Source organism: Crocodylus porosus, unplaced genomic scaffold (genome assembly GCF_001723895.1).
Source record: "Crocodylus porosus isolate Cpor-Errol unplaced genomic scaffold, CroPor_comp1, whole genome shotgun sequence".
In the NCBI taxonomy this organism is placed as follows: Eukaryota; Metazoa; Chordata; order Crocodylia; family Crocodylidae; genus Crocodylus; species Crocodylus porosus.
Window position 1 is genome coordinate 83129120 of NW_017728931.1, and position 26672 is coordinate 83155791.

General features: G+C 44.0%; 2 protein-coding genes across 5 annotated transcripts in view; one reads left to right on the forward strand and one right to left on the reverse strand.

Moving 5' to 3' along the window:
• TBC1D30 (TBC1 domain family member 30) overlaps positions 1 to 10434 on the reverse strand; it is a 92691-nt gene extending 82257 nt beyond the window's left edge. For 2 of the 4 annotated variants that reach the window (XM_019543290.1, XM_019543289.1), the window contains exon 1: positions 6406 to 6453. Coding sequence is in view for 2 of the 4 variants with exons in the window: in XM_019543286.1 (XP_019398831.1) it covers positions 6406 to 6570; positions 10014 to 10341 (493 nt within the window). In the remaining 2 variants the exon portion in view is untranslated. Of the gene's footprint in view, positions 1 to 6405; positions 6571 to 10013 lie in introns of those variants that run through there. The other 2 variants (XM_019543286.1, XM_019543288.1) reach the window with 2 other exon arrangements.
• Positions 10435 to 13553: 3119 nt separating this feature from the next.
• Positions 13554 to 26672, forward strand: part of GNS (glucosamine (N-acetyl)-6-sulfatase) — a 25009-nt gene continuing 11890 nt past the window's right edge. Inside the window, exons 1-7 of the mRNA XM_019543291.1 lie at positions 13554 to 13747; positions 14035 to 14094; positions 14722 to 14928; positions 16907 to 16972; positions 17673 to 17771; positions 21181 to 21348; positions 25540 to 25622. Of these exons, the coding sequence (XP_019398836.1) occupies positions 13616 to 13747; positions 14035 to 14094; positions 14722 to 14928; positions 16907 to 16972; positions 17673 to 17771; positions 21181 to 21348; positions 25540 to 25622 (815 nt within the window). The 5' untranslated portion in view covers positions 13554 to 13615. The remainder of the gene's footprint in view (positions 13748 to 14034; positions 14095 to 14721; positions 14929 to 16906; positions 16973 to 17672; positions 17772 to 21180; positions 21349 to 25539; positions 25623 to 26672) is intronic.

Sequence of the window (26672 nt, forward strand, 5' to 3'; positions counted from 1 at the left end):
ATTCCGATTGGGGTGCCCCAGTGCACCCCTGCCTTATGGGTGATGTGTGCCTCCAACCTCCCTTTTAGCACGCCCCAAGCCTTGCAGTTCTTCGTGGACAATATCTGGTCCTTCTGTCTCCCTGTGCCCTGCCTGGCACCTCTGGGTTAGCCTCACAACCAGTGCCCCCTTGTCTTGCGCCTCTGGGTTTGTCTCGCCCAGGCTACGCCCCACTGGAGCCTGTCTTACTCTTTCTACGCACCTCACCCCCTCAGGGCCCCTCTCGGGGTCTCTGCCGCGCCTCTCGCCCCTCTTGGGGTCTCTCCGCGCCTCTCGTGCTTGCCGCCCACTCTGGGGCCTACACCGCACTCCTCGCACTTGCTGCCCTCTCTGGGGCTCTACCCCCGCACTTCCCGCGGTCGTTGCCCTCTCTGGGGCCTATGCCGCACCTCTTGCACTCGTTGCCCACTCTGGGGTCTCGCTCGTGCGTTTCCCGCGCTTGGGGCTCAGGTGGCTGCAGCTGTGCCTGGCCCCTTGACCCTTTCCTGGGTCGTTTGCCCCACCGGGCAAAATACCACCCTCATGGGCTGGGGTCCGAAACCCCGCACGCCGTGCCTCTCCAGCGCTAACAGCTGTGCCCCACTGGCACCACTCGCTGTGCCACTACTGGGCACCCAGACCCCCCAGGTTATTGGGGAGCTCCCGTGAGGCCTCCTCACACCCCTACAGCCTCACCCAGTCCTCCGGTATAACGATAACTGAATTGGGAGCCAAACGGCTATAACTCAAACACCAGAAGCCTACTGGCTTACAACACACTCATAAGCCCCGAGCTTATAACCCCCAGCTCCGCTCAATGCTGGCTCTCTCTCATACCTCTATCCAGGCTCTCTCTCTCTCTCCCCTCACATCATTACAGCTGGTCAGACCGCCACCATTGACTCTGCTGCTCAGCTCTCCCGCAGAGCTCCTGCGGCTGCCAGAGGGGAACTGCTAGCCAGGCTCCGGCCTGTGCTGTTTACAAAGGCCTGGCCCTGCCCCCTTCTGGCCACATGACCTGCTTAGTTGTTACGGCAACCGGAACCTGGGGCTGCCCAGCTGATTGGCAGCAGCGCTTCTTAGTAGCAAGCACCCTAGTGCTCTGCTACAGGGAGGAAAGGAGCTGCAGATAGTGCCTAAGGCAACGAGACCGAAAATAGGCAGCCTCCAGTTTGATTAAGACCTTCCAATCAATCAAAATAACAACAAGTCGTGGCAGGCGAGAAGGCGGGCAGTTGGCCCTTGATCGGTGTTGCAGGGCCACGAATAGACAGCCCCGGGGAGGCACAACTGTCACAGACACACACCACATATAGCACCTGCTCCATCTGGTCTGGGACACATGCTGTACACAGTGTTTTCCATACTACCTTCAGTGTAGATTTTGGGCTGGCTGGAGCAGGTGCTGCGTGCAGCACAGATTTTGAAGCGGCCAGAATGAGCACTTCATGCGGTGGATCCAGCATGAGGTGGAGGGGTTGGGGTGAGGGTATTGTCTGTGGACCAGCCCCACACCATTTGACACCTCTGAAATATGACACTGTCTGCACATTAAACTATGAACTATATATGCTAAGGGTACTTTGTACACATCAATTAGGAATAAAGAAAAGTTTACGGTGCACCAGTATCATTACACTTTTCCAATTAAATAAAGTTACAAAATAAATTATAGGTGTGCATGTGTTTATAAACAGTACTTCATACTGGAGCATCACTGATATACCATCCCGCTGATTTAGACTTTAACTTAATTTTGGCACATTATATTCCATGGAAATAAAACTAATCGTGCACCAGTCTTTCAAATTAAAGCTTAAACATGGCATGATTTATTTAGCATTTACCTTCTGTCTAACAGAACCACAGTGATGTATGCTTCTAGCCAAAATGCATCCCATCCTACTGTGCATTTTGTCTTGTATGACAATGTTCACTTGTGAACAAAATGCCTGCCATTACCAATGAAAATCATCAATAAGTAAAATGTTGCACATACATGATATATATTCTATTCAAATTCAGTGTTGCACCATTCTTAGTAACAGTTCATTCCCCGACACTTGTTCTACTTATTTATCATTAAAAGAACAAATGAAGACTTTCCAGACTACATTGGACACTTAATAAACTTCTAGTAAACATATGCTAGGCAAGGTCTCTCAACATTACCAGAGGCCCAAAATGTCAAGCTGCAGAAGCCAATATGTAAATCCAGATCAATATCTGAATCCTTGATTAGTCATCTTGATGGTGCAGTAGGAGTTCACATTTTTAAACTTCAACTTATCACTTAGATTTTTCAAGTTTACTCACTGTGGAGGAATAAGCTAGTGTATAGTATAGTTACAAAAGACTGGAAGAAATTTATCCCCACAATAATGTCACTGATTCAGTAAAATTGCAAAAGGAATTAAAATTTGACATATTATGTTTAGTTAAAGGCCTAACACAGGGGTCAGCAACCCCTGGCGTGCGTGCCAAGTGTGGCATGTGAGGCCATTTTGCTAGACACGCCGTGGCCAGCCCCAGCTCTGGGGAGCTGCTGCCAGCGACGGAGCCCGGGCTGCTCCCAGCAGGGCTTGCAGTGTCCCAGCTACCTGCTGGGAGCAGCCCAGGCTCCCGGCTGGCAGCAGCTCCCCAGAGCTGGGGCTGGCTGCCTCAGGCCCCTCCGTGCCGGAAGCGGGGGAGACTCTGGGGATGCGCTGCCTCAGGCCCCTTCCCCACCGCCCGCTTGCACCAGTGTGGAGCTGATGCTGGAACCCAGCACAACTGTTTGGAGCCTCTCCTGGCTCTGGGGAACTGCTGCTGCCAGCCAGGAGCCCAGGCTGCTCCCAGCAGGCAGCTGGGATACTGCAAGCCCTGCTGGGAGCAGCCCAGGCTCCAGCAGATACCCAAAGCCGGGGTAGCTGCTGGCAGGCACAGAGCCTGGGCTGTGGGCCAGGGGCAGAAGCAGAGCATCCTGCCATGTACCCCTTGCCCTCATTTCGTTTTTCTGCCATGCAGGCACTCCGGCACCATCTGAGGTAGGCATTGTGGTGTTTTTCAGCACTCTGGCCCAAAAATGTTGCCTACCCCTGGTCTAACATAACACAGAAATTCTCAAATTAGTACAGGTACTCCTCACTCAACGTCATCCTAGTTAATGTTATTTCGTTATTACGTTGTTAAGCTTTTAGAGAACATATTTGTTTAAAGTTGCGCAATGTTCGGTTATAATGTTGTTTGGCCACCACCTACTAATAGGTAACTAGTACTGTGACATAATTGGATTCCTTTAACATAGTTTTGTTTTAAGTCACATTTTTCAAGAACATAACTGCAAAGAGTAGCCGTATTTGGTCTAAATAATTTTAACATGGTATTTGGTTTGAATAATTTTTGAGAAGCACTGTAATATCTGTACAAAGACAAAACAAGACTGGATTCATGGCTTTAGATACAAGTTCATTGCTGGTGTGTGTCTGTGCATATGTCTGTGTGCACGTTTCTTCTTTTGTTTGGTTGGTTTATTTTTTTAAGGTATCATGAACATACTGTGAAACTGCACTACTCATAGAACCCTTATATAAATATCTATGTATACAACATTAAAAATAACTTTATCTTTCAAGTGGAAATCATTTTATCCTGACATTCAGATAATCTAAAAAGTATCTAATTGTTGCAACAGATGGACAAGCTGGACATGACAAAAAATGTAGCAAAAACACTCCAACTTCTACCAAGGATGGAGTTGTGTTAAAAGTTGGAATGGTTTTGCTGTATTCTTCTCAGTTTATCCATACAAAATAATTAGAATGTAGCAGCTGCTCCAGATGTACTCCTGTCGATATCCACTGTAAGAATATGCTTTCAAACATATTCCCTGATGTTTATTCTTAAGCTGAGGTGATACAGTTTAGATAGAAATGACTGTAAAATGAATACATAACTCTTTGGATCACTGTGCTCAAAGAGTAGCCATCAATGGCTTGCTGTCTAATTGGGAGGAGGTACTAAGCAGGATCACCATTTAATACCTTATGTACCCACCACCCTAAATGGTTGCTGACCCCTGATCTATATAAAAAGTGATTTCTATTGTCTTTATCTGAAAAATGGACAGCTGTAACATGCATTCACTGGCATGTATATGCCTGGAGTCCTGTATACTGAAATAAATAGAACCACATTTCAGTAATTTCATACTGTGCATTTTTGATTATGTCATCACCATAATTGTTCTGATTTCTAAAAGGTTGAAAAAGCAAAATAATTTTTCACCACTGAGTACCATAATATTGCTAAGGTCTTAGATGTATAAATGCTGGGAAAGTAGGTATCCCCTAGCAAATATAATTTTTGCACCTTGTACATATACAGACTTATACAGTTTTAAAAACTAACATCATGTGGGCATGATCCCAAAGTCAACTGAATCCAGCACAGACTTCCAACAACCTCAGCAGTTTTTCAATATGCTTCTAAACATACAGGACAGCTGAATCGCAGCTGCATTACTTTACAATATACCTGTTTGAATTTCCCAGTTTCACATATATGGCGTTCACAGTGTTAAACAAATTTTATTATTATAATGCCATCAAGTATTCTTAAACACATACATAATTACTAATAGCCATGCATACCATATATCAAAATCCAAACTACTTTCTCAGGAATTACTTGTTCATTTATTTTAAACAAAGTGCTCCTTTCTATTCATATAAATACAAAAAAGCATCCTTAACATAGATTCACAGTTCTCTGTGAGGTAAAGCTGGGTATCAATGGATGTTTTGTCAATGCATAAGATGGAATGAGGGTGTCACCTTAAGAATGTGTATATGCCAATTCACAAACCTTGAGGCACATACATAACTTTAATCATTTTAGTCCTATTCCCTTGGTTAACTATCATCTCCTTGAGTAAACAATTGTCTGCAAAATTCAGGAGACTGGACTCTATGGCCCAGAAGGCCCCCTTCTAGTTCTGTGTTCCATTTCACTGACATTACTTCTATGATTAAAGCTATGCACAAGCTTACACATTTGCATATCTGAGGCCTCTGGGAATGCCTATATAGCACAAGGCTGCACCAAAAGTGCCTTGCTCACTCTACATACACTGGCTCCTGAACTGGAAACAGTGTTGTTGTGTTAGTGTAGCATTTCATAAGGCATCACTGCAAACGAGATACTCTACTTTTGATTCAGGAGCAAGCACACATGAAGCAGGTAAGGTGCATCTCAGTATGGCAGTCCCCTGAGCTCCACAAACATACCCCTATTGATAACACTGATTTTTATGAAGAAAAAGAAGAATTAGGAAAAGAACTAACATTTTATGTAGTCATGACAGAGTATTTGTATGCTAAGTTTCATGTAAATCACATTAACATTTACAAGTAACTGAGAAACAAATTTTTACACAAGACAAGCCCTTAACTAAACTACCTCAGCATATGCCACTACAGTAAGGTTTAAAAATAAACCTTATACATGCACCTCAAAAATGCAGCAGGCATTTCTTTGAAGTTATCATGCTTATGTTTACTGTACCTGAAAATTTCTGTACCTGTCACGCTGCATGTTAATGAAAAAATAAGACAGGGAATGTTAGGTTATTTTCATATATCCGTTGTATAAGCTTTCATATATGAAATGATACAGTTTCATTGAATCACAACTAGCAAAAGTGGTTCAGCATCTTTAAATAAGGAACTACCAGTTGACCATAATAATATTTGATCAAAATAAAAGCAAGTAAAAATATCCTATTTATCTCTCTAAAAGACATCAACCAAACACTCAAACAGCAACATTTCTTATTCTTTTCTTCTCAACATATCTGTTTGAAACCCCAATAAAAGCAACGTATGTTGATATACAAGCTTCCCCAAAAATGCTCTCATTCTAAACACACACAAAACCCTACCAATTACTAACACTAATCTGGAATAAAAAAACTCATATACCACACATACATTTCTATTGAACGGGATTTCAAATAAAAAAAGGTACTTAAGTATTCTCCCATCCTCACATAAATTTAAAACTAAACTTTGCAAAAAGAATCAACATAGATTTTTTTTGTGCTAACATTAAAGCTTTAAACACTACTCCAGGAGAAGGCACACTGCCCAGTGATGGAGCTTAGACTATTAAAGTAATCAATCTACCTTCTGTTTTGAACCAAATTCTGCTTTTACCCATCTATAACAGGCACATGCGAACATCAGCACAAGCCAGTTATACACATCCAATAGCATAACCTGGTCTCTTGATTTTAAAATGAATTTAAAAAAATCTCAGACTCTCAAACGTGAGGTCTTAATTGAAATACTGTCTACATAACATAAATAAACTACTTAGGCTCTCACACACACACAGAGCAGTACTTACGTCGTTTCTGGGAAACAGCCTGCAAACATGCAGTGACAATATCACAGTTCTTTTGCACTTTGTGTAAAAGCCTATCTCTCTGTTTCAGGTGACGAAGCAACTTTGCTGACTGGACACAAACTCTGTAATTCAGTTCTTGTTTTATAGCCATCAGTTCATCCGCATCTGTCAACAGGCAGAAAACAAATTACTGTAGTTCAGGCCAAAATATACATAACTTGAATCCACTGCATCTACTTCAGTTGCCAATTAAAGGGCCTGGTTCTGTAGACATTTACACAAAAACCCACTCATTTGAATACAAAGACATTGAATGGGACTATGCGTATGAATATAAGCCCACTAAGGAACACAGTCAGTCAGTAACTCTGACTTGGACGCATTGAAAAAAGGTAGTCTCCATTCTCCGCACCCCAATATAGGAAAGCATGCTTATTAATGACATATGTAACCAAAAGGACATAAGTCTACTTCCAAAAAGTTGCTTATGAAAAATTAGAGCCTCTGTTTCCTTCCTCTAAACCAAGGCATGCAGACAAAAAAACAAGACACAAAATGGGTTTATACAGAAAGGTGCAAGTTTATTAGTTTAATGTGGTAGAGAGGTGCTATTGCACCAAATGCCTGTTCTTAGACACCAGGCTTTTCACTGGTTCCAGTGTGGGAAGTACAAAGCTCCCATCAGATAACCAATAAGCCAAGTAGATGACACCAGCATCTTGTATTTACTTCATGGAGCTGGCCCTTTTATCCCAGTAGCTTATCAGAGATTGCCACTAGTCACTGTACATTACATTTTTAGATACTAAATTTTTAACTGTGCCTTCCTGATTTTAACAAGGAAGATCACCAGACCTTGGTAATTTGGCTCAGGAAAAAAAAAATTCCCATAAGATTGAACAATAAAATACACCTCTTGTGCTACAAGTAGGGGGAGAGAGAGAAAAGAACAGCTAAGAGAGGCAAGAGGCTTTTAAAAACCCAAATAAGCCAATGGCTAGACAAGGGTTTAGGAGACATAGGAGAACTAATCAGGGTGCCTCTTCCCCTCTGATCAATGCAGAAGGTGGAGATTGTGAAGGAGATAGCCCTTGTCTTGCTCAGCACCCTCTCCCACCCACCTCCCTTCCAGGATATGCTTGCTATCCCCCAATCAGTATCCCTACCAGCTAATGGGAGAGAAAGGCAACTTTAGAAAAAGTCTGCTTTCTTGAGAGAGGAAAAAAAAGGTAGTATTCCTGTTACCACATAGGAACAATTAGAGAAGTGAGATGGATTTTTTCTTTCTTGTCTCTCTCAGTTATTTGCTAAGCTCCTGTTAGAGTCAAGCAAGCAAGCAGACATGTAGAAGCCCTGGCACATTTGAGGTCAACAGAATATATATTCTAAAATAAAGTCAGTCACATGTTGAAACTGAAAATTTTTTCTACACACTTGAAGCAAAGGAGGAACTTGGCCTGCCTCTAACATCAGGAGTGATCCCTCATTAAGTAGCCAAGTACGGAAGCAGAAAGCACAGATTTGAATGAACTGGCAGATTTATTCACTTCCTGTTTTTTTCCTGACCAAAGCATTACTGATTTAACACTAGGAGCCTTTGGACAGGCTAACTCAAAGGAAGCACACAGCAATTATAAGAAATATGTTAGTCTGACTACCCAATGTCTCAGCTGTGGGGCTGATTCATTTAAGTAGTGGCTGGGTTCAGGGTTTCCAAAGCAGCAGGAAAATGGTTTAATAATTCTGCTGACATTTTTTCTATTAAATGATTCCCCCCTGCCTACTTGAGTTACATACAAAAACAGCCTGCCTCAGAGCCCCAGATGATGCCTGTCTCCAATAATCAGGCAGAAGGCAGAATAAATTTACACCTTATACACCAATGATTCCCAATCAGAGTGACACCGTACTGACGAATGCCATCAGACCCTTTCAGGGGTGCTGCGCAACATTAGAACTGTTACATTTGCAAACGTAATTCACAAGATAAATGCAGAGATTTCAATATAAATCCATAGTTATGGTCTTTCCTAGTTCTTTGCAACAGAAAAACCACTCTAATAGTGGTTGAGAACCAAGTCTAATAGCGTTGAGAACCATTATAAGCTAACCAAAGCAGATCTAGAGAGACAGACAGCACACGATCAGGAGCTGTCCTGAGCTGAAGCTCACTTCATCAGATGCTGTGAAAGAACCTGTAGAAAGCAGACTATGAGGAAGAGAGAGAAATTAGACAGCAAAAGATGAGGGACAAGGAGGAGGAGAGAGGGGAAGAGGGTGTTGGCATTTTGCCCCTCCCAGCACTGCCTCTCTTTTCCATACCTCCCCATCCTTGTCTTTTATAGTCTAATCTCTTTCTGCCAGTCCTTTCACAGCATGATGAAACAAGCTTCAGCCCAGAAAAGCAGATCTAGGGGGATGCACTGGTACAACGGCACCCTCCTTTGATTCCTGCTCTACCCAAAGTTTAAAACCAACTGCCTGGCAGTGGCAGCAGCACTTCTAGTTAGCCACTGCTGATGGAGTCACTTGACTTCATGGCTAATTGTAATCTACCCGATCCCTTTCAATTCTTCATTCCTCAGCCCTTAACAACCCTCTCTTCTTTGTAATGATCTTGATGTTCCACCCATCAAGCCAGCCTTTCTTCTGTAATTCCACTGTCTGTTAGCAGCTTTGGGTAAGGTAACCTACCTAGCATTTCATAGCCCCGCCGAATGCTTTTAACTTGAAATAAAACCATGAACTCAGGCATGGAAGTAGCTTTCAGTGAAGCTCTGGATATGCTGCCAAGATGCTCAAGCAAGCTAGATTTTGTTTTAGGAACCTGAAAAAAATGTACATTTAATTCTAATGCCAACAGCATTAATGAAACTATTTTTTTAAAGTATTTTTGCCTTGTGTGTTGGGTTTTTATGCATAACACAGCAAACAAATGCACATTCCAATCAAGTTACTTTGTTTGTGCTTTGATCTTAAACTGAATAATATACATGTAGGCCCCTCACATATTAGTAAAGCCTCTACTTTCTTTTTATGTGGAGAAAAATATGTGCTGTTATAGGCAACGGTGCACCGCGCAATGTGCACCCCTCTTCTCAAAATCCTAGATACACCCATGTGTGCGCACACACACACAATCCTTGCATGCATGTACACACCGACACACACCACACACTCACATGCATACATATGCACACATGCAGGCATGCACATACGCACACAAAAATATATAAGCACACATATACAAGCGTGTGTGTGTGTGTGTGTGTGTATAGATCTAGCTTGATCTATAAAACTGATCTATCTATAGATCTATAACACTGATAGATCTCTTACATATCATTCATACATATTATAAATGATATATATAGATCTATCTATATAAATCTCCTTTGCCCCATATATAGATTCATAGATCTATATAAATCTGTAGATCTATCTATAGCTAGATCTAGATCTATATATCAGTGTATCTATATTTATATCTATAAACGATGGGTAAGATACCGGTTTTACCCGAAGAACCTAGTCACACACACGCACACAGGCAGCCGGGCTGCGACCCGTGCCGTGGCGGGCGAGCGGGCGGCGTGGCGCGGCGGTACCTTTGCGGCCCAGGTATCGCTGCTGGCGGCGCGGGCTGGGGCGCTGCTGCAGCTCGTGGAGGACGCGGCTGTGCGCGCAGCCGCCGGGGAAGGCGTCGGAGCCGGCGGACGCCTCGGTGGAGCTGTCCAGGCTGTCGCGGTGCCGCGCGGGGCCGCCGCGGTACAGCTGGGTCAGCAGCCCGCTCACCAGCCGCGACGTGCGGCTGCACTGCCCGCTCCTCCTACTGTAGCCCGCCGCCTCCGGCCCCGGCTCCGGCTCCGGCTCGTCCTCGACCGGGCTGTCCGCATCGTCCGCCTCGGCCCCGGCCCCGGCCCCGCGCCGCTCCATGCCGCCGCCGCAGCCGGGCACAGTTCCGGGTTCGGCCCATTCGTCCCGGCCGGGGGCGCCGTCTCCAAAGCACTTTCTGTGCCTGACGGAGCAGCTGGCGTCACCCCCCCCCCCGCACATAGTGGTAGGCGCCACCTTGGAACACGCCACTGCCGGGGGGGGTGGCATTCCACCTGCGAGGGGGTCGCACCTGCTGGGCAGGAAGAGCGCATCCAGGACAGAGCCAGGGGGCAGGAAGGGACCAGGGCGGTGGTGGCTTCTGGCCTCTTCCTGACGCTGGTGTCTGGGCTTGAGCCGCCTCCTGCCGGCAGCAACCTGCCCTCGGTGCCGTGGAGCAGGCCGGCAGCCGGCCACGTTGCTGCCCCCTCCCTCCCTCCCACGAGCAGGAGCCGCTTACTGCCTCGCCTCATTTTTTTAAGAGGCAAAGGATCGGGGCAGGCCGTGAAGGCAGCGCAAGCCTCCCCTGCTTCTCGCCTGGGCCCCTGTGCAGCTGCCTCCACGGCTCCCACCTGCCCTTCCTACAGGCATCCGGCTAGATGCAGCAGCAGCAGCATTATTTTCAGTTCCTTTCAACATTTACTTACAAATGAAAATAAAAGCTATGTCATCATTTCAGGCAAAGCCCTTGTCATACCAATCCTACCTCATGCCTGACCCTCATGGATGCAATATAGCTTCTGATGTCAGGATGAGAAAGCTGTGCTTCTGGTGCTATCTCCCTCTTCCCAGTGGCACCCACTCCACAGAGAACATATTTTCCAATATCTGTTTATTACACATATAGCATACAAGTGTTACATAAACATAACTTATTATAAAGGTGATATCTTCATGGCTGAATATAAGGTTTTGAAAAGGGAAGGCAGGTACAGATGGTGAGTGCATAATGCACATCTTTCTCCTGTTAAAAATAAACTAGAAACTTTGCTAACAAGTGGGGCCCTAGAGCAATATTATTCAATTTAAGATTGAAGGGGAAAAAAACCTTTATTAGAATGTGCATTAATTTGCTACATCATATACATACATACACACACCTTTGGCTTACATTTGCCTAGTTCGGGGGGGGTGTGGCACGTGTGTGCGCGCGCACACGCACACACACGACAAACTAGGCAAATGTAAGCCAAAGATGTTATGTCATCAGTCCTGGAGTCACGAGAGTTGAATGTATGTCTCTTTTTCAGTTCATAAAACATAATGAAGCCTTCTCAAGGATGGGGACAGTGCCTCCAGTACTCCATTAGAAGTGATTTCCTCACCTGAGTTAATGTTGTTAACTAGAGGCAAAAATAATCTCCAGGGCTGTGAAATGGGAGCAGCTAACAAACAGCATCATTGCAAAAGTAAGGAGAGCTGGAGTGGTATGACCACTAAGAGCCATTTAAAAGGAAAAGGGTGGTTAATACCTGTGGAAGGGAGGGTTTAGAAGAAATCAAGCCAATTATAATGAGCCATTAAGAATCAATTGACTTCCTCACTGCTGCCTGAATACAGCGCTACTGCCACTGCCAGGCAGTTGGTTTTAAATCTTGGATGGACCAGGAGTCAAAGAGAGGTGCCAGCACACCCCCTTCCCCATCTGCTCCTGTATAAACTTATTAACAACCTGATCAGGTAATAATCCAAGAAATCCTAAGAGCTGCAGACATCACCCCCAAGTTCTACCTGCATTCATATCCATGGTGTATGTGAGTGTATGTAGTTACAGAATCCTCCTCCTTTTGCTACGGTGTGTAAGGGCAGAGCACTGAAAGCGCATGGCTGCAGCTTTAGAGCCACAAGTTTGAGCCTTGCTCTGGATTTGCAGTGAAGGCCACCCCTAGCTCTCTTTCATATGGCATAAGCCATCAACTTCCAAACGTATGAGCCATGGTCTGGCATTATTGCTCAGACTGGGCATTTGTAAAGATTGCAGCTTTCCATTAAGTACTGTGCTGTTTGTTGGACCTCGCATTCACTTCACAAGACGTTCATCTCGTGCAGTGTTGTTTTGAAGCATCCGTATCCAGACCCCAGTCAGTTCAGCTTGGCCCACACTTCTCTGCCAAGGCTGCGCCCAAGGGGGCCTTGTCTAGTGTTGGTATAAAATGCTGTAGGGATAGGTCTCACTTTTCCAAGCAATCGGCCCACCCTGTTGCTGCCCAGTGGTAAGGACCACTGGAGTCTGCACCAGAAGTACGCTGTGCCATGACTCCTTTCACCTTGGTTTCCCTCTGCATGTCCCCACCCCACTGTTGATGGGTAGAGGGACCTTGTTGGTCCCACCACTCACCACTCACTCCTGATGGCCAGGAGGCAAAAACTGCAGTTTTCAATATTCATAGATTGTAAGGGACCACAGAAGATCATCAGGTCCAGCCCCCTGCACTAAGCAGGAAAGATAACTGGGGGTCAGGTGACTCCAGCAAGGTGACCGTCTAGTCTCCTCTTGAAGATGCATATTGTGGTTTTTGCTGTCCATCCAGTCAGCTGCAAGCAGCTCACAGAAAAGTCCTGGCATTCGGGAAAGTGAAGGGTCACCAGTCATCAGGGGTACTGGGAACTGCACGAGCTCATGACACAGAGGAACAGGAAGGTGACAACCAGGCAGCTCGTGTGGTGCAATGGGAAGAGGCCAAGGCCCAGTACATGCACACAGGTCACAGCAACACCTATGCTCTGTGACCGGGTGACCATTGCTCAGCCTCCTGCGGCCTGAAAGCAGCCAGCCGACTGCATACGAGGCACAATTTTTCACCACTCACTGCCACAATATTGCTAAGATTTGTGGTGTATAAATGCCGGGAAAGGACGTATCCCCTAGCAAACATAACTTGCTAGCTCTCCCACTCCGACCCCCGCCTAAAGCGGCGCCGGCACCGGGCTGCACACTAGGCTTCCGCAGCCTGATAACCCCAGTACTAACTCGGGGCATTTGCAGGCACTTCATGCCGCACAAGGAGCTCGTGGGGCTGCCAGGGGGCTCAACTGCGAGCCAAACGGCCGCCCCTCGCGCTGGGACGCCTGTGAGCGCCGGGGCGTGACCCGGGCTTGACCCCAACCCCACTGACCCTCACCCGGCGTTCGGGGGCGGGGCGCAGCGAGCGCTGCGGTCACGTGAGCGGCGCGCGGGCCCGGTCAGCTGCTGCTGCTGCTGCCGTCGGGGGCGGGGCGGGCGTTGCTGCTTCCTCCTGCGCTGCGGCGGCTGCTGGTGCTGGTGCTGGTGCTGGTGCTGGTGGTGGTCGCGGTCGCGGTCGCAAGGCCGGAGGCGGCCGCTGTTGCGCCCATCGCCATGTCTCCCGCCGCTCTGGCTCTGGTGCTGCTGGCGCTGGGCTGCGCGGAGGCGACCAGCTCCCGCGGCGCGCGGAGGCCCAACGTGGTGCTCATCCTCACCGATGACCAGGACGTCAGCCTGGGTGGCATGGTATGGCCGCCCGCCCGCGCCCCCTGCCCTGGGCCCCGTCCGCGGATGAGTCCGGCCCAGCGCCTGCCCGCAAAGCACAACCCTGCCTGGTGGCAGTTTGGCCCTCAAGCAGAGATGCGGGCTGGGCACCTGCAGGACCAACCCTTTCCCTCCCCTCCCCTCCCCTCCCCGTGCCCGGGGGCTTCGCCCCCTGGCACAGGTCGCTCGGGCAGGGTTGCGTATGGCGGGGCTGGATGTGGCGTGTGGGTGGCTGTAATTCCTCATCCTAATGGCTGCCTTCATTGCAGACGCCTCTGAAGAAAACCAAAGCCCTCATCGGAGAGATGGGCATGGCCTTCTCCAACGCGGTAGGTACCACAGCACAGCTTGGAGCCTCCCCTTAAGTGTTACCTGGAAGCACAGCGAGCTGGAGCGGCGTTGCAGCGCGTGCCGTCCTGCCACTGAGATGGTTTCAGTTCTGAGTCTGCTTCTCTCTGCCCAGACGTGCAGGGAGGAGGTTAGGAAATGAATTTGGCTCCCAGTTGTCTGAGAGAGACGGTTTAGGCTCCTGACACTGTTCATGGCAGCAAAACAGAATTGAAGCTTTTTCTTTGCAGAGGCTAGAAAGTTGCCAAATAGAGTGTCCCTGTTCTTGTTTACCCGAATGCGCTAAGTGACCTGATAGCTGCTGCTGTGTGTTTAGTGTAACTACAATGACCTTTCTAAATTGCAAGTGCTATAGCACACACGAACCCAATCGTACAGGCAGTCTCAGAGTGGCAGTAAAGATGTGGATCTTTATGTAAATAAAGATACAGATTGTAGCTGTGTGCCCCCAGGTCTGGCCTACGTGAATCTTGGCTGTAATTCTGTTATCAGGTTATCTTTTCACATGCTGCTTGCTGCCATTTGAGACCCGAAATTTTCAGGTAAAAGCTCTGTTTTCGGCTTGTACCTTGTAACTTTTTTTTAATCGTTATTATTTTGTTTTCTAGTATGTGCCAAGTGCCCTGTGCTGTCCCAGCAGAGCCAGCATCTTAACAGGGAAGTACCCACACAATCACCATGTTGTCAATAACACCCTGGAGGGAAACTGTAGCAGCAAATCATGGCAAAAGATACAGGAACCCTATACCTTCCCAGCCCTCCTCCAGTCCTCCTGTGGTTATCAAACATTCTTTGCTGGGAAGTATTTGAATGAGGTTTGTTTTACCAACTTTTCCATGTTATGGTAGTATTAGAGTGTTAGAGTGATGTCATAGCTGTGATTAGTCCATGGATTATATGAGGCAAGGATTTCTCTTATTGTGCCAACTACATAGTTGGGGTAGAGTTAAATAAGCTTTAAAATACACGGCTATTCTTGTGTTCAAACTATGCAGCTGGTCCAAGGTATCACCCTAAGAAATCCATGCTTTTTATATGGTTTGCCCATATTGTGCTGTGTCATAACTGAATTGTCCTCTTTCTTACAGTGGACCTTAAAATAAAGCCTGAGTACTGATTTTTGTAGTTTAAAGTAGTACCCCTGAATATTGATAACCTGATCAAAGATTCCAGATTAGAACTGCTATAAGAATGGGAAGAAAAGAAATACAATCTAAATTTAGATTTTGATTCTTTAAATCCAATCTAAATTTGATCAAAAACTCAGTATTTGTTTGAGAAGTAGCCCTCTGAGAAATTCAGCAGTTCTGAGAGGTGCTAGATACTGAAGGAATTGTACAGTGATTACTTTTAATAAAATCAATATGGCTTTATTTCCAGAGATGATGCCTTAAGAATTATAAATAGGGGGTATGGAATTCCAAACCATAGAAGAATTACTCGGCTGTTCTTTTTTCATACTTAAATAAATGGGTATGAAGCCATTTACTGCTTGCAACTTGCCTGTGTAGTAGTTTTTTCTAAAGCCTTTCTGCTTTTAGTTGAGGCTGACTTGATGGTGGTCTTTATACAAATAAATAACTTTGGATTTTCCCTGCTGGTATTGATTGAAATGTCTCCTTATAGGCGAGTGTATGCATTAGTGATTTTTTTTAATTTCAGAAATGCATGATGATGATGAAATATGTATATACAAAATATGTACTAAGGAAATCTAGAAGGTAGGGAGCTGGTACTGGGCCTCTCTAGTTAAACTGCTTTGCAATTTTCCTCTCAAAATGTTAGCAGCCCCTTGGAGGAAGCTGTGGCCCTCTGCAGTTTGTTTGCAGCAGGCCTTTAAAATCCAGTAGGTATAACTGTGTAGGACTAGAGATGTGCTCCCAGCTCATCTATTAAATTCAGTTTTGGTCTGGGTGGGTGTTGCTGTCTTGAAAACTTATCATTTTCCTTGCATTCCATAGTCACATTCCTTAGTCAAATTCTAGTGGTACAGGAGAATAACTGAATATTAACATTGGAAAAAATTAGATCCATGCCTCTGCTGCAGTAACACCAGCACAAACATATCAGGAATAACTGGGAACTACCTGAGCAGTCATAGTACAGTAATAGCTTAAGTAGGCTCTTCTGATTACCCCTGGCCCAATCTAGATTATATCCTGTCACCTCACCTAGATTATGTGAAGCAGGAGCTTTCCAAACTCCTTAGTGGGAGAAAAGCGAGTCAGGTTGGGCTGGATCACCCCCATTCTGAGTCCAGCACATCTCCTTTCCTTTGCTTTTGCTGACCACTCTAGATAAAGCGGTAGAAGTTTGCATTGCAATAATGAAAGTTCAGCATTCAAGCCCTCTGCTGAATGCATAGTGGTGGGAGTTGTAATTTACAGATGACTCTGTGCCTTCTAGATTTAACAGCCAAGAATTTGAAAATTTTGGAAATGCCAGATTCAAAACTACCCCAGTATGCATAGTCTTTAGAATAGCCTGTATGTAATGATCACATTCTCTGCAGGACTCTTTCATCTTCAAGTGCACAGGATAGATGCATAAGGAGATTGCATGAGTAACTATAAATTGAGCATTAGCCTTGACTTATTATAGGTGGATATTATAAACTGACTTGATTTGTGTGTCTGTGTATACATATTTGGGTAGATTTTGGCCTCTGGGGCTTTTTGGCTGGTGTTAGAGAATAATATACAACTGAAACAGCTTTTATCTGAGTAGCACATAAGTTAGTGCTGGGTCACTATTAATTCTCTCTTTCTTTTCCCCCCTCCCCCCCCCCCCCAGTATGGAGCAGAAGGTGCTGGGGGAGTAGGCCATGTTCCTCCAGGATGGAGTTTTTGGTATGCATTGGTATGTGTTAGTTGTTCTTGAATACCTAGCAATAGATATTTTGCAATATAAATTTTAACTTAAATGCACTGAATAAGAACTGGTCTTCTCTTGCTTGCTTCTGATAACTAAATGCGATTGTCCCTTCTCTCATATTGCAGTTATAAAATAAACCTTTCTGTGGAGGTTTGTAACATTACTGAGGAGTCTGTATAAATGCCTGAGAACCTAATTAGCTCTATTATAATGCCAGGTCCTTTTGGTATTGTCTCTTATCGCTGGTCTTACCGAAAGCAAAGCTTGTAGGATGTTTGCCCTCCTTGGTACTGCAAATACTTAAAGCAAACTGTCCTGCAAATGTAAGATTGACACATACTTGCTTAACTTTGATATAGATGCATCAATCACACCATATTGGCTTATACTGATATTCTTTGCTATTGATACAAGTGTTACCACTGCATGAATTTATAGCAACAAAACTGCTCCAACCTTAAACCAAACTACCTTCAAAGACGGGGCAGTTTAGCTTGCTTGTATCACTGTAGACTTGCATCCACAACTGCTGCTGTGCATTCCTAAAGAATGGCTTCCCCTCCCTTTTGAAACTGTTAAACTAGTTAAACTATATATATTTGTACGTGCCCTGACGTATTTGAAGTAGTTAATAGACCTTGTATTTTGCATAAATACACACTGATTTCTTTTTGTTTTCTTACAGGAGAAAAACTCAAAGTACTACAATTACACTCTTTCAATAAATGGAAAGGCACGAAAGCATGGGGAGAACTACAGTGTAGATTACCTGACAGATGTACTGGTAAGAAACTGTGTGACAACTCCCTTAAAGTAGTATTTGGTCACCTGGGGTTGACTTAATTATGTCCAATGTTGCTGTCATTACCTTATGGCATAACTAGTGAAACTAGATTCCATCCGTGTTTAAAGTTGGCAAGCTCCTGTATGCAAATTATAGGAAAAGAAAACTGGTTTCAGATACCTTTCTGCCAGCCAAAGGAGTGATCTGGAAGTGACCGCTGATTTTGGTCATGGGCTTAGCACCTGTTGGGTGACACAGTTACTTCATTGTTGGATATCTGCCAATCCAATTAGGAAAGAGTATTTGTTCAGATCACAGAGCTGTAAAATAGTTATTTTATATAAGAACCATTAGTGTGTGTTTCATGTAAACAGAGCTACTTTGGTAACTGAGTTAATTCACCCCCTCTTCATACTGGGATGTTACAGAATATCCAGAAATGTGCTTTCAAAGGGTCTTGATTCTCCAAAGAGATAAGTAACTTAGAAATGTTAAAGAACTAGACATAGCTTGTTCAAAGTATGGTCTCTGTCTTTTAAAATATACTTTAAAATCCCAGCTAAATTTCTAAATGTTATCAGGGTGTTTTTTTTCAAGCTGTCATAAACAGCAAGAGATTTCAACCTTAAGAGAAGAAAAGAGACTGCACTGCAGAAGCAACAAGCCACCTGGTTGGGTACATGGCTGTTTGGCATTTAACTAGGTCCATAGTGGCGTGTCTTGAAATATATAAAAAGATACTATTAGTCCTCTAAAAGTTAATAAGGCACAGAAAAATATAGGCTGTCACAAGTGTTAAGGGAAAGCTACTAGATTGATTACCGTAGCCCTCCCTGACATTAATTTCATTGTTTCTGTTTCCTGTGCTGTTCCTGTTATATTTAATGAGTATTTCAGTCCCCAGGACTGGAAAGCCAGTGCCACTCACAAAAATCAGACTCCCCAAACACTTACAACCAATGTGCCTCTATAATGGACAGGAAGATTCCCATCTGGTGGTGAGAGTCTAGTCGGTTTTAGATCTGCCCATTGGGCAAAAGTTGTCCATTGCTATGGTATGTTTTGTAAAGTGTGACTAGTGTTTAGGTCATTGAATGACTCTGTGATGTAGATTTACTGCCATATTCCAAAATCGGAATTGGAAAAAACCAAACGTCAGACCCTGTCCCATTACTGCCCCCCTTGCTAAAAAGTCACTGTCTTCTGGACTTAGACCATTATTTCAACAATGATCTTTCCACTGTTTTTCAAAATGGGGTGCACTTATCCTTGTGGATGTGGTAGGCATCTAAAGAGTATGTGAAAGAAGGAATGGAAAAGGGGAAATATAAATGGAGGGAAAAGGTGGTGGGAGGATGATTGTCTGTATAGCATTTTAGCTTGTTGGAGAGATTACAGAGGGGTTGTAGTGATGTTACTTTATTATACGTTATTGTACTTTATTTATGAAGAATCATACATTTAAGCATGGTAGGCATCCCAGAATGTTTTAGAACTATTGATCTATCCCAATTAACTATTTGTTGGGTAATCTCTGTTCAGGAGATGAGTAGGGTTGGGACGGGTTAATCCTGTGTTTTGATAAAACAGACTGTAGCTATACAAGGGTGGAATTTTTCTTTGGACTAGTTGGCAAAGTTTGTTATTTTTTTTTTAATACTTAATTCTTCAAAGCTTCAGCTTTAATCTACTTAGTGTGCAATGCTGGTTTAGGCAGTGCTGCCAAATCTGCAGCTACACGGGACCACTCAAGAAAGGTTGGAGTACTGATCTGATGTTTCCCGTGTTGTATGGTATGAAATATAAGCTGCTTTTGCCAGCTAATGACCTGTTGGTGATTAACTTTAGCCCTCAGAGTCAGCATCTTTTGTTGCAGTCCTTCCTGGGTTTTGTTATAGGTTTAACAAAAATTTACATGTATCAGTACCTCTGATCCTTTGACAACTGCAGCACTTTTCCTGTTCTCTACTGAGGCTCTTGCTGCAAAACTCTCATCACTTAGCTGCTAAGGCATAGATGTTTGGAGCACATAGGAGAAAGTTGACCCTGAACCGTCTATTACAGAAAGTTCTTCAAAGGGAAGAATAGCGAGAGAGACTAAAACAAGTATGTTGATCAGGAAGAAAAGAGGTGCACGAGATCAGAATAGCAAAGAACTGACTAGCTTGGGGGCAGGCAAAGTCCGGCCTGTGGTCTGGATTGGACCTGCAGCGAACTCCATTTCCCAGTAGCCCCTTCCCACCTTGCTGCAGCTGGTTTCCACGGAGACCCCAGCAGTGATGGCAGAGCACACAGCTCGGTGGGGAGCTGCTCTGGGGCTGGGATCTTACAGCAGTGACAGTAGTCTGGAGCCAGGGCAGAGCTGCAATCTGCACACCTGGGCAGGAGCATGCAGGCAGTGGATTGCAGCTCTACCCCTGCTCCAGACCATGCTGTCACCACTGCAGGATCCCAGCCCCAGCTGCAGAATAGCTCCCTGCCCAGCCATGTGCTCTGCTAGTGTTGCTGGGGCTGGTCTCTGGAAACCCTGGCTCCACACTGTCATGGTGCCCCTGCTGCTGGGGTCTTCATGGAAACCAGCTGTGGTGACATGAGCAGGGGCTTCTGGGAAATGGAGTCTGGCTGCTGATCAGGTCCACCCTTGGACCAGTTCCAAAGACTGGCCAAGAAAAGGCTATGACAATCTGCTGGCAGGTGTAGCAAGTTAAACTTGGTATCATGTGGAGAGTAAGATTAACAGGAAGGTCTTTGAGGTAAGACTTGCAAATGAGGAGGTGGGAAAAGATCAGATGAAGCAGTTGAAATGAGTGGAGCTTGAATCTGTGCCCAGTTGGTATCCTCTCCTTCATCCTCTTAAAAATGAGTGGAGTCATCAGGATGTGGTTGTAGGATAAATGTAATAAAGGCAGAGCAAGGAATAGAGTCTTAGCCAGATGATCAGGGATCAGTTAAAATTGCCAATTCATATCTTTCAGGCAGAGTACTACATTTTATATCCTCCAGTATTTAGAAAGACTTAGGAAAGCTATGAAGAGATTGCAAATAACTATAAAATATAAATTAAAAAAGTCAGTACATGCAGGGGTTATAATTCTGATAACGTAAGCATAGTCAGAAGGAGGTGAGATCTGAGTCTTTTGAGCTTTGCAGGTCTGAGATAGTGGTATTTGGAGATGTGGAATAAAAGAGGTGTTTATGTAGAAAGGGTGTTTATAGTTAACATGACACTTGAGATTAATGTAATACAAATTGCTAATTCAGACTGTTAAAGATATGAAAGCAACTAAGTAGTTGAAGTGCTTCTTTGTGTTCATATGAACCTTTTAGTTCTGATCTTTGGGGTTCCCTTAAACTTTTGTATTGGGGGTTGTTATGGCTAGTGGTAAATCAACAATTTGTATGTTTGCAGGCTAACATGTCTTTGGACTTCTTGGAATATAAATCTAACTTTGAACCCTTCTTCATGATGATCTCCACTCCAGCACCACACTCTCCTTGGATAGCTGCCCCTCAGTATACAAAGAGCTTCCAGAATGTCAGTGCACCAAGAAACAGCAATTTTAACATTCACGGAAAGGTAAAATAATTTTCAAAAATCTGTACAGATTACCCTGCTGACTAGTGAAAATTAGTACACTGTTAACCTGATTTGGATATAAAATACTATGTTGAAATTCCAAGAAGATGGGACTGATACTGTCCTGTTGTATATTTAACTATCCAAGATCTTTCTGATAGAATTATAAGATTATGACCTTTCAAAAAATTTTCTAGCACTGTTGGTGGTAAGAGAGTGACTATCCTGACCTTCAGCAACAAAATAAAAGTAGGTAGCAATGGATGCTTGAGACACAAGAACTTATTTTTTGCCCCCAAACTGGTAGAACTAGTGATAACAGATGTATCAAAGTTCCATATTCATCTTCCGGGCTTAAGATTATTCTGCCAGAATGGCTCATAGTTGCATGCTTATCAGGTATTGCCAGCCATGACAACTTTGTTCAGTAGACTGTGTTCTACTCAATAGCTTTTGTGCAGAGAATGAAAAGGACAGTGCCTTCCTAATCTCTATTAGAACAATCACCATTGTCTTTCTCAACTCTTAAATTGCTCCTTTTTTCCCCCATTTAAAAAAAAAGTCTCCAACAGAAAAACTTATCAGGCTGACCAAAAAAGATCTCAGTAAAGTGATGAATCACAGGGCTTGGGCCACAAGGGGATTTTTATGAACTGGGGTGTCTTTGTCAGACACAGTGGTACCAGGAGGATGTCTCACTGAGATTAGTACAAAAAACCCCCTATTTATCTTGTTTGGGTTAAAGTTAAGTTGGAGGTGATATGAGTAAGAAGAAAGCACTTGGAGCCTGTTGGGCAATGACAGAACCTTGAGCATTTGTCCTTCAGCTGTTAAGGCAGGCTGCAGTCTTCGCCAGACTTGTTGAATTAGTGTTGTTACATACACATCCAGCAACTGGGACAAACACCTTCCACCATCATCTGGGAGATGTACCTATTATCTCAAAGCCTGACTACAGTAATTCATGTGGTAAGCCCCAGACTAAACTGCTGCAACTTGTTCAGCTTGTGGCTGAAAGTGAAGGCCACAAGCTTCAGCTAGTAAGACATGCAGCTGCCTCTCATAGGCTCATAAAACCTCAAGAATACACCACATCACTATTCAGCCTTCAGCTCTGATTCAGTTCAGGACCCTGTTCCTAATCTTAAAGGCCCTTAATCAGCTCTAAAACTGCTTCCTGTCTCCATCCTCATGACACCAGTGTGCATAAAGGTTGATCTGAGTGAATATTAGGAAGAAACTTTGAAAGCTCTTGCTAGAGAGCTCTTGGAAATAACTTCTTGCTGGAAGAGCTCAGAATGATTCTAACCTAACTGTTCAGAGTATGATGCGAAACCAGTCTTATTTCACTTATGGGATACCTCCTATGAATAGAGCAGGGATGTGAAGAGAGAGGAGGCTTAGGCTAAATTAGAAGTAGATAAAGGAGGTAGCAGGGAGTAGAAGTTGTATAGGTTTTGTCTTTTTCCAGAAAAGGAGCCTTACTTTAATATGAGGCTCAGTTGCTCAATTCAGCACTTCAGAAATAGTAGGATAGAAGAGGCTCTATGGCCAGCTAAGTCAGCAAGCAGCTACAACACAGTCATTGGCTAATAGTGTAGAAACTGCTGTTTTATGTGGAGCAAAGGCAAAAAAATTCTGCATTTGCAAAAACAGTGCAAGGCACAAGCAAACCACAAAAAATCACTTTAATACCTGAAACTTACAGTAGTTACTCTATCCTTAGATGCCAATGATACACAACAAGGGAAGAGGGAAATACTAGTTTGTTAATTTGATGCAAGTGGTGCTGCTGTGTAGTCCTCAACAATAAAATATTTATTGGTAGACCCTACTGTTCAGATCATTCTTTTAATTGATAGATGAGTGTTGTAGTCTTAGAACTCATGTCTTTCAGCATGGCTAATACAAACTCTATTCATTCAGTACAAGCTCAGTTAATTCAGTACTAAGTGTGGACTGAGGCCCAGGCTGTTAAAGTTTTCTAGGTATTGCAGCACCTTGCCACCTACTTCTCAGCATTGGATGTGTAGGATTATCATGTCAATTTATAGGGAGGGTTAAGACACTGAAGAATGTGACAGTCACAAGCAAGCTGAGCAGGGAGTGAGTCAGAAGTGAAGTTCAGATAAACGAGTAGGACTTTGGGCTTTCAGCCTCTTAGACACACAAAACAGGAACCAGTCTTACTGGCCAGATGATTGTTGCCCTCTGCTCAAGTGTTGTCATCTTTACATCTCTCTTGGAGTTAGTTGCTTAAAGCTATCTATGTTAAATAGAGAGCTACCCAAGAATAGAGTGGTGCTTAGAGAGCTTGCCTGGAAAATGGACTAAGCACATATATGTCCCTACTCCAAAGCAGAGTATTTCCAGCAGAAGAGATGGAGAATCCCACCCCCAGAATAGTAGATAGCCAGTAGACCAGAGCATTGCTTGGTGTGCTAGGCTAAGGCTGAAGCTTTTACTCTAGGACAAGGATTTGAACCTCAGACTTGAATATCTGAGGTGAGCCTTCTAACCACTTGGATTTCTTGGAGGTAGAGAACAGACCTACACAAGCATGTGTTGACTGGTTGTTTTGTTTGGATTGGTACCTGGCTTAATCATGTCCTGATTATGCCTGCTAGCCCAAAGTATGGGAAAGTGCCTACTTTAAGAAATCCAGCTTTAGGGCCTTTTGGGTTAAGAGATTTGAGCAGATCATTGGGTGGAGCGGAGGTGGCAGTAGGAGTTATGTTTCTGCAATGCAAGGTATACCTGAAGAGGAAGTGAATTTGATGGTGGTAGCACCTAGATAGTAGATTTGGGTATGCCTAGTCTTTTTTGTAGACTTAACCTGAAAGGAAGGTAAAGTTAGGAAGACAAGAGTAGATCAAGACAAAAGGAACCCTTTTAGCTCCTCCACAGCACTTGATCAAGCCTAGTCTATAGTTGCAGGCTGAATACCTGGTCTTGGTTACACTGTCAGGTTTTTTTGCGTAGGGAAATTTTAAGCATTTAACAAAAGAAACAGAATAATAACAAAGAGTGTGATTGCTGAATTCAATTGAACATCAATTGATTCAAATTGTTGTTCTCCACACTGAGTGAAGTCCTGCAGTCTGCAAAAAGAGAGAATAGGAAAGTGAAATGGTCATAACTAAATGACTTGTATGAAGAACTTATGAGATCCATAGTGTTTGTGTTGGGGGACAGGAAGAACTGCAAAAAAGAGAAGTTCTGTCACAAAAGATCCGGACCCCACCGAGTTCAAGATGAAATGTAGGATGATGAACATTCAGCCCCTGTGATCTTTGTTGCCTTGGGTCTTAAAAAGCTTGTGCTTTTCAGTTTTATATAAGAGCTTTGGCTAGTAAGTTTTTTCCAGAGTTGCTCCTGTTTTTGTACATGAAATAGCACAGTTCACAGGCCCCAGATTGTGACTTCTTTCTTATCAGGTCTATGACTGCTCCCTTAGTTTCTCTTGCCAGAAGGGGTCTAAATTGGGTAATGGAAAGGTAACCTAACCCTTGAACCAAAGCAAAAGGCCATCCTGTTCTAGGGTAAAAGATCCAAATGGAAAAGCTCTACAAATGCTTTTTACCCTCTCTTAAGCCATAAATGTGTGTGGGGTGGCCATTTCCCTTAAACCAGGGTCTGAGCACTCCCTGCAAAGTTCAGTAGTCCTCAGCCCTTCCCAGGCTAAGCAATTATTCCCTTTTGGTGCACCTCTTCTCTAGATGTTGTCCAGAGAGCATGGCAACAGAAGTACTCTGCTCTAGCCTTTCCTACAATGCTAGTAACTTCGTAGAATTTTTCCAGCATTTTTCTCTACTGCCACCAGTCTCTGTCTAAAAGAGCCTGTCCCACAAAACAAGTGAAGCTTCTGCACATCTCTTCCCTGGGCTACTGTACAGTGATCTCTAGACACTTTCAGCTCTGTGTTTTCAAGCTGAACAGAAGGGAGCCAAATCTCTTCTGCAATTGCATGATATGAGAGGAAGATTAGAGCCTGGTTGCTTTGTGACCAGGCTGTTCTTTAATTTTAATATTTAATAGTGATAATGTGCAGATTTAACCCTAAAGTATTACTATTACAATCAAACAAAGATTAGGAATATAAAATTTAAAAAAATTAGGAATTAATATAAAGTTGACTCCTATGTTGCTACTCTGCAAATCTTAACATTTTTTTTTTCTTTTCTTTTTAAGAACAAGCACTGGTTAATCAGGCAAGCAAAGACTCCAATGACTAATTCTTCAATACAATATCTAGATAATGCATTTCGGAAAAGGTAGGAACCTGTGCTTGAAAATGCTGAGTAGAATCCCTAGCAGATGAGGCCACACTTGTAAAAATACAGTATTTAAAATGCCTGTAAAGTCTGCTCTTGTGAGTTAAATTACCTGCAGTAGTTCTTTTGGTGGGTCACTGGAGCTCTTACTTTCCATTCTTTTTTTGAGAGACAAATTTATAAGTAGTCTACAAGGCTTTGGATAGTATTTTGTATAACCATGTTAACACAGCATATAAAGGAACAAAGTGTTGCCTAATCTCATTACTGCTCCTCTTATCTTCAGTGCATGAAAAGTTGATGTATGGGAATTCCATGTTGTCTAAAAGACTTGAGAGATGTTTAACTTTTTATCTCCCCCAGTCTGCTAGCCTTGGATCTGAGAATTGATCTGCATTTTTAGCTTGTGTAGTATTGCCAATAGTAAAGGCTCTACTTTTGCACTCAGGTAGTCCCATTAAGTTTGGTACACCTTTGTTTACCAGACTGTAATATTAAAAAAAAAAAGAGGAATAGAATCACATTCCTTTTAGTTGTACGGGTTCTGTAGTAAATTTACCATCACAGATTGACAGGGGGAAGGTCCACCTACCTTTCAACAGAGTTTAGTGGTGGCTTCAACCCAGGCTAACCAGCATGGCTGTGGGTATGAATTAGATCCCAGTCTTTAGATCTAGTAACCTGACTATGTATTCTACAGGGATACAGGCTGAATCACTTCAGTACCAATAACCTGCTGTTTGCCTCTTCATAATTCACTTAGAGACTTGATGGCTGTGCTTCATAGTTTCTAGGGTCGGAAGGGATCTGAGCAGATCATCTAGTCCGACCCCCTGCCATGGCAGGAAAGAATACTGGGGTCGAACAACCCCAGCAAGATGTTCATCCAACCTCCTCTTAAAAACCCCCAGGGTAGGAGCCTGCACCAATTCTCTTGGAAGTTGGTTCCCGACCCTAGCCGCCGTGACCGTGAAGTAGCACCTCCTGATATCTAACCTAAACCTACCCTCTGCCAGCTTGTGACCGTTATTCCTGGTCACTCCTGGCGGT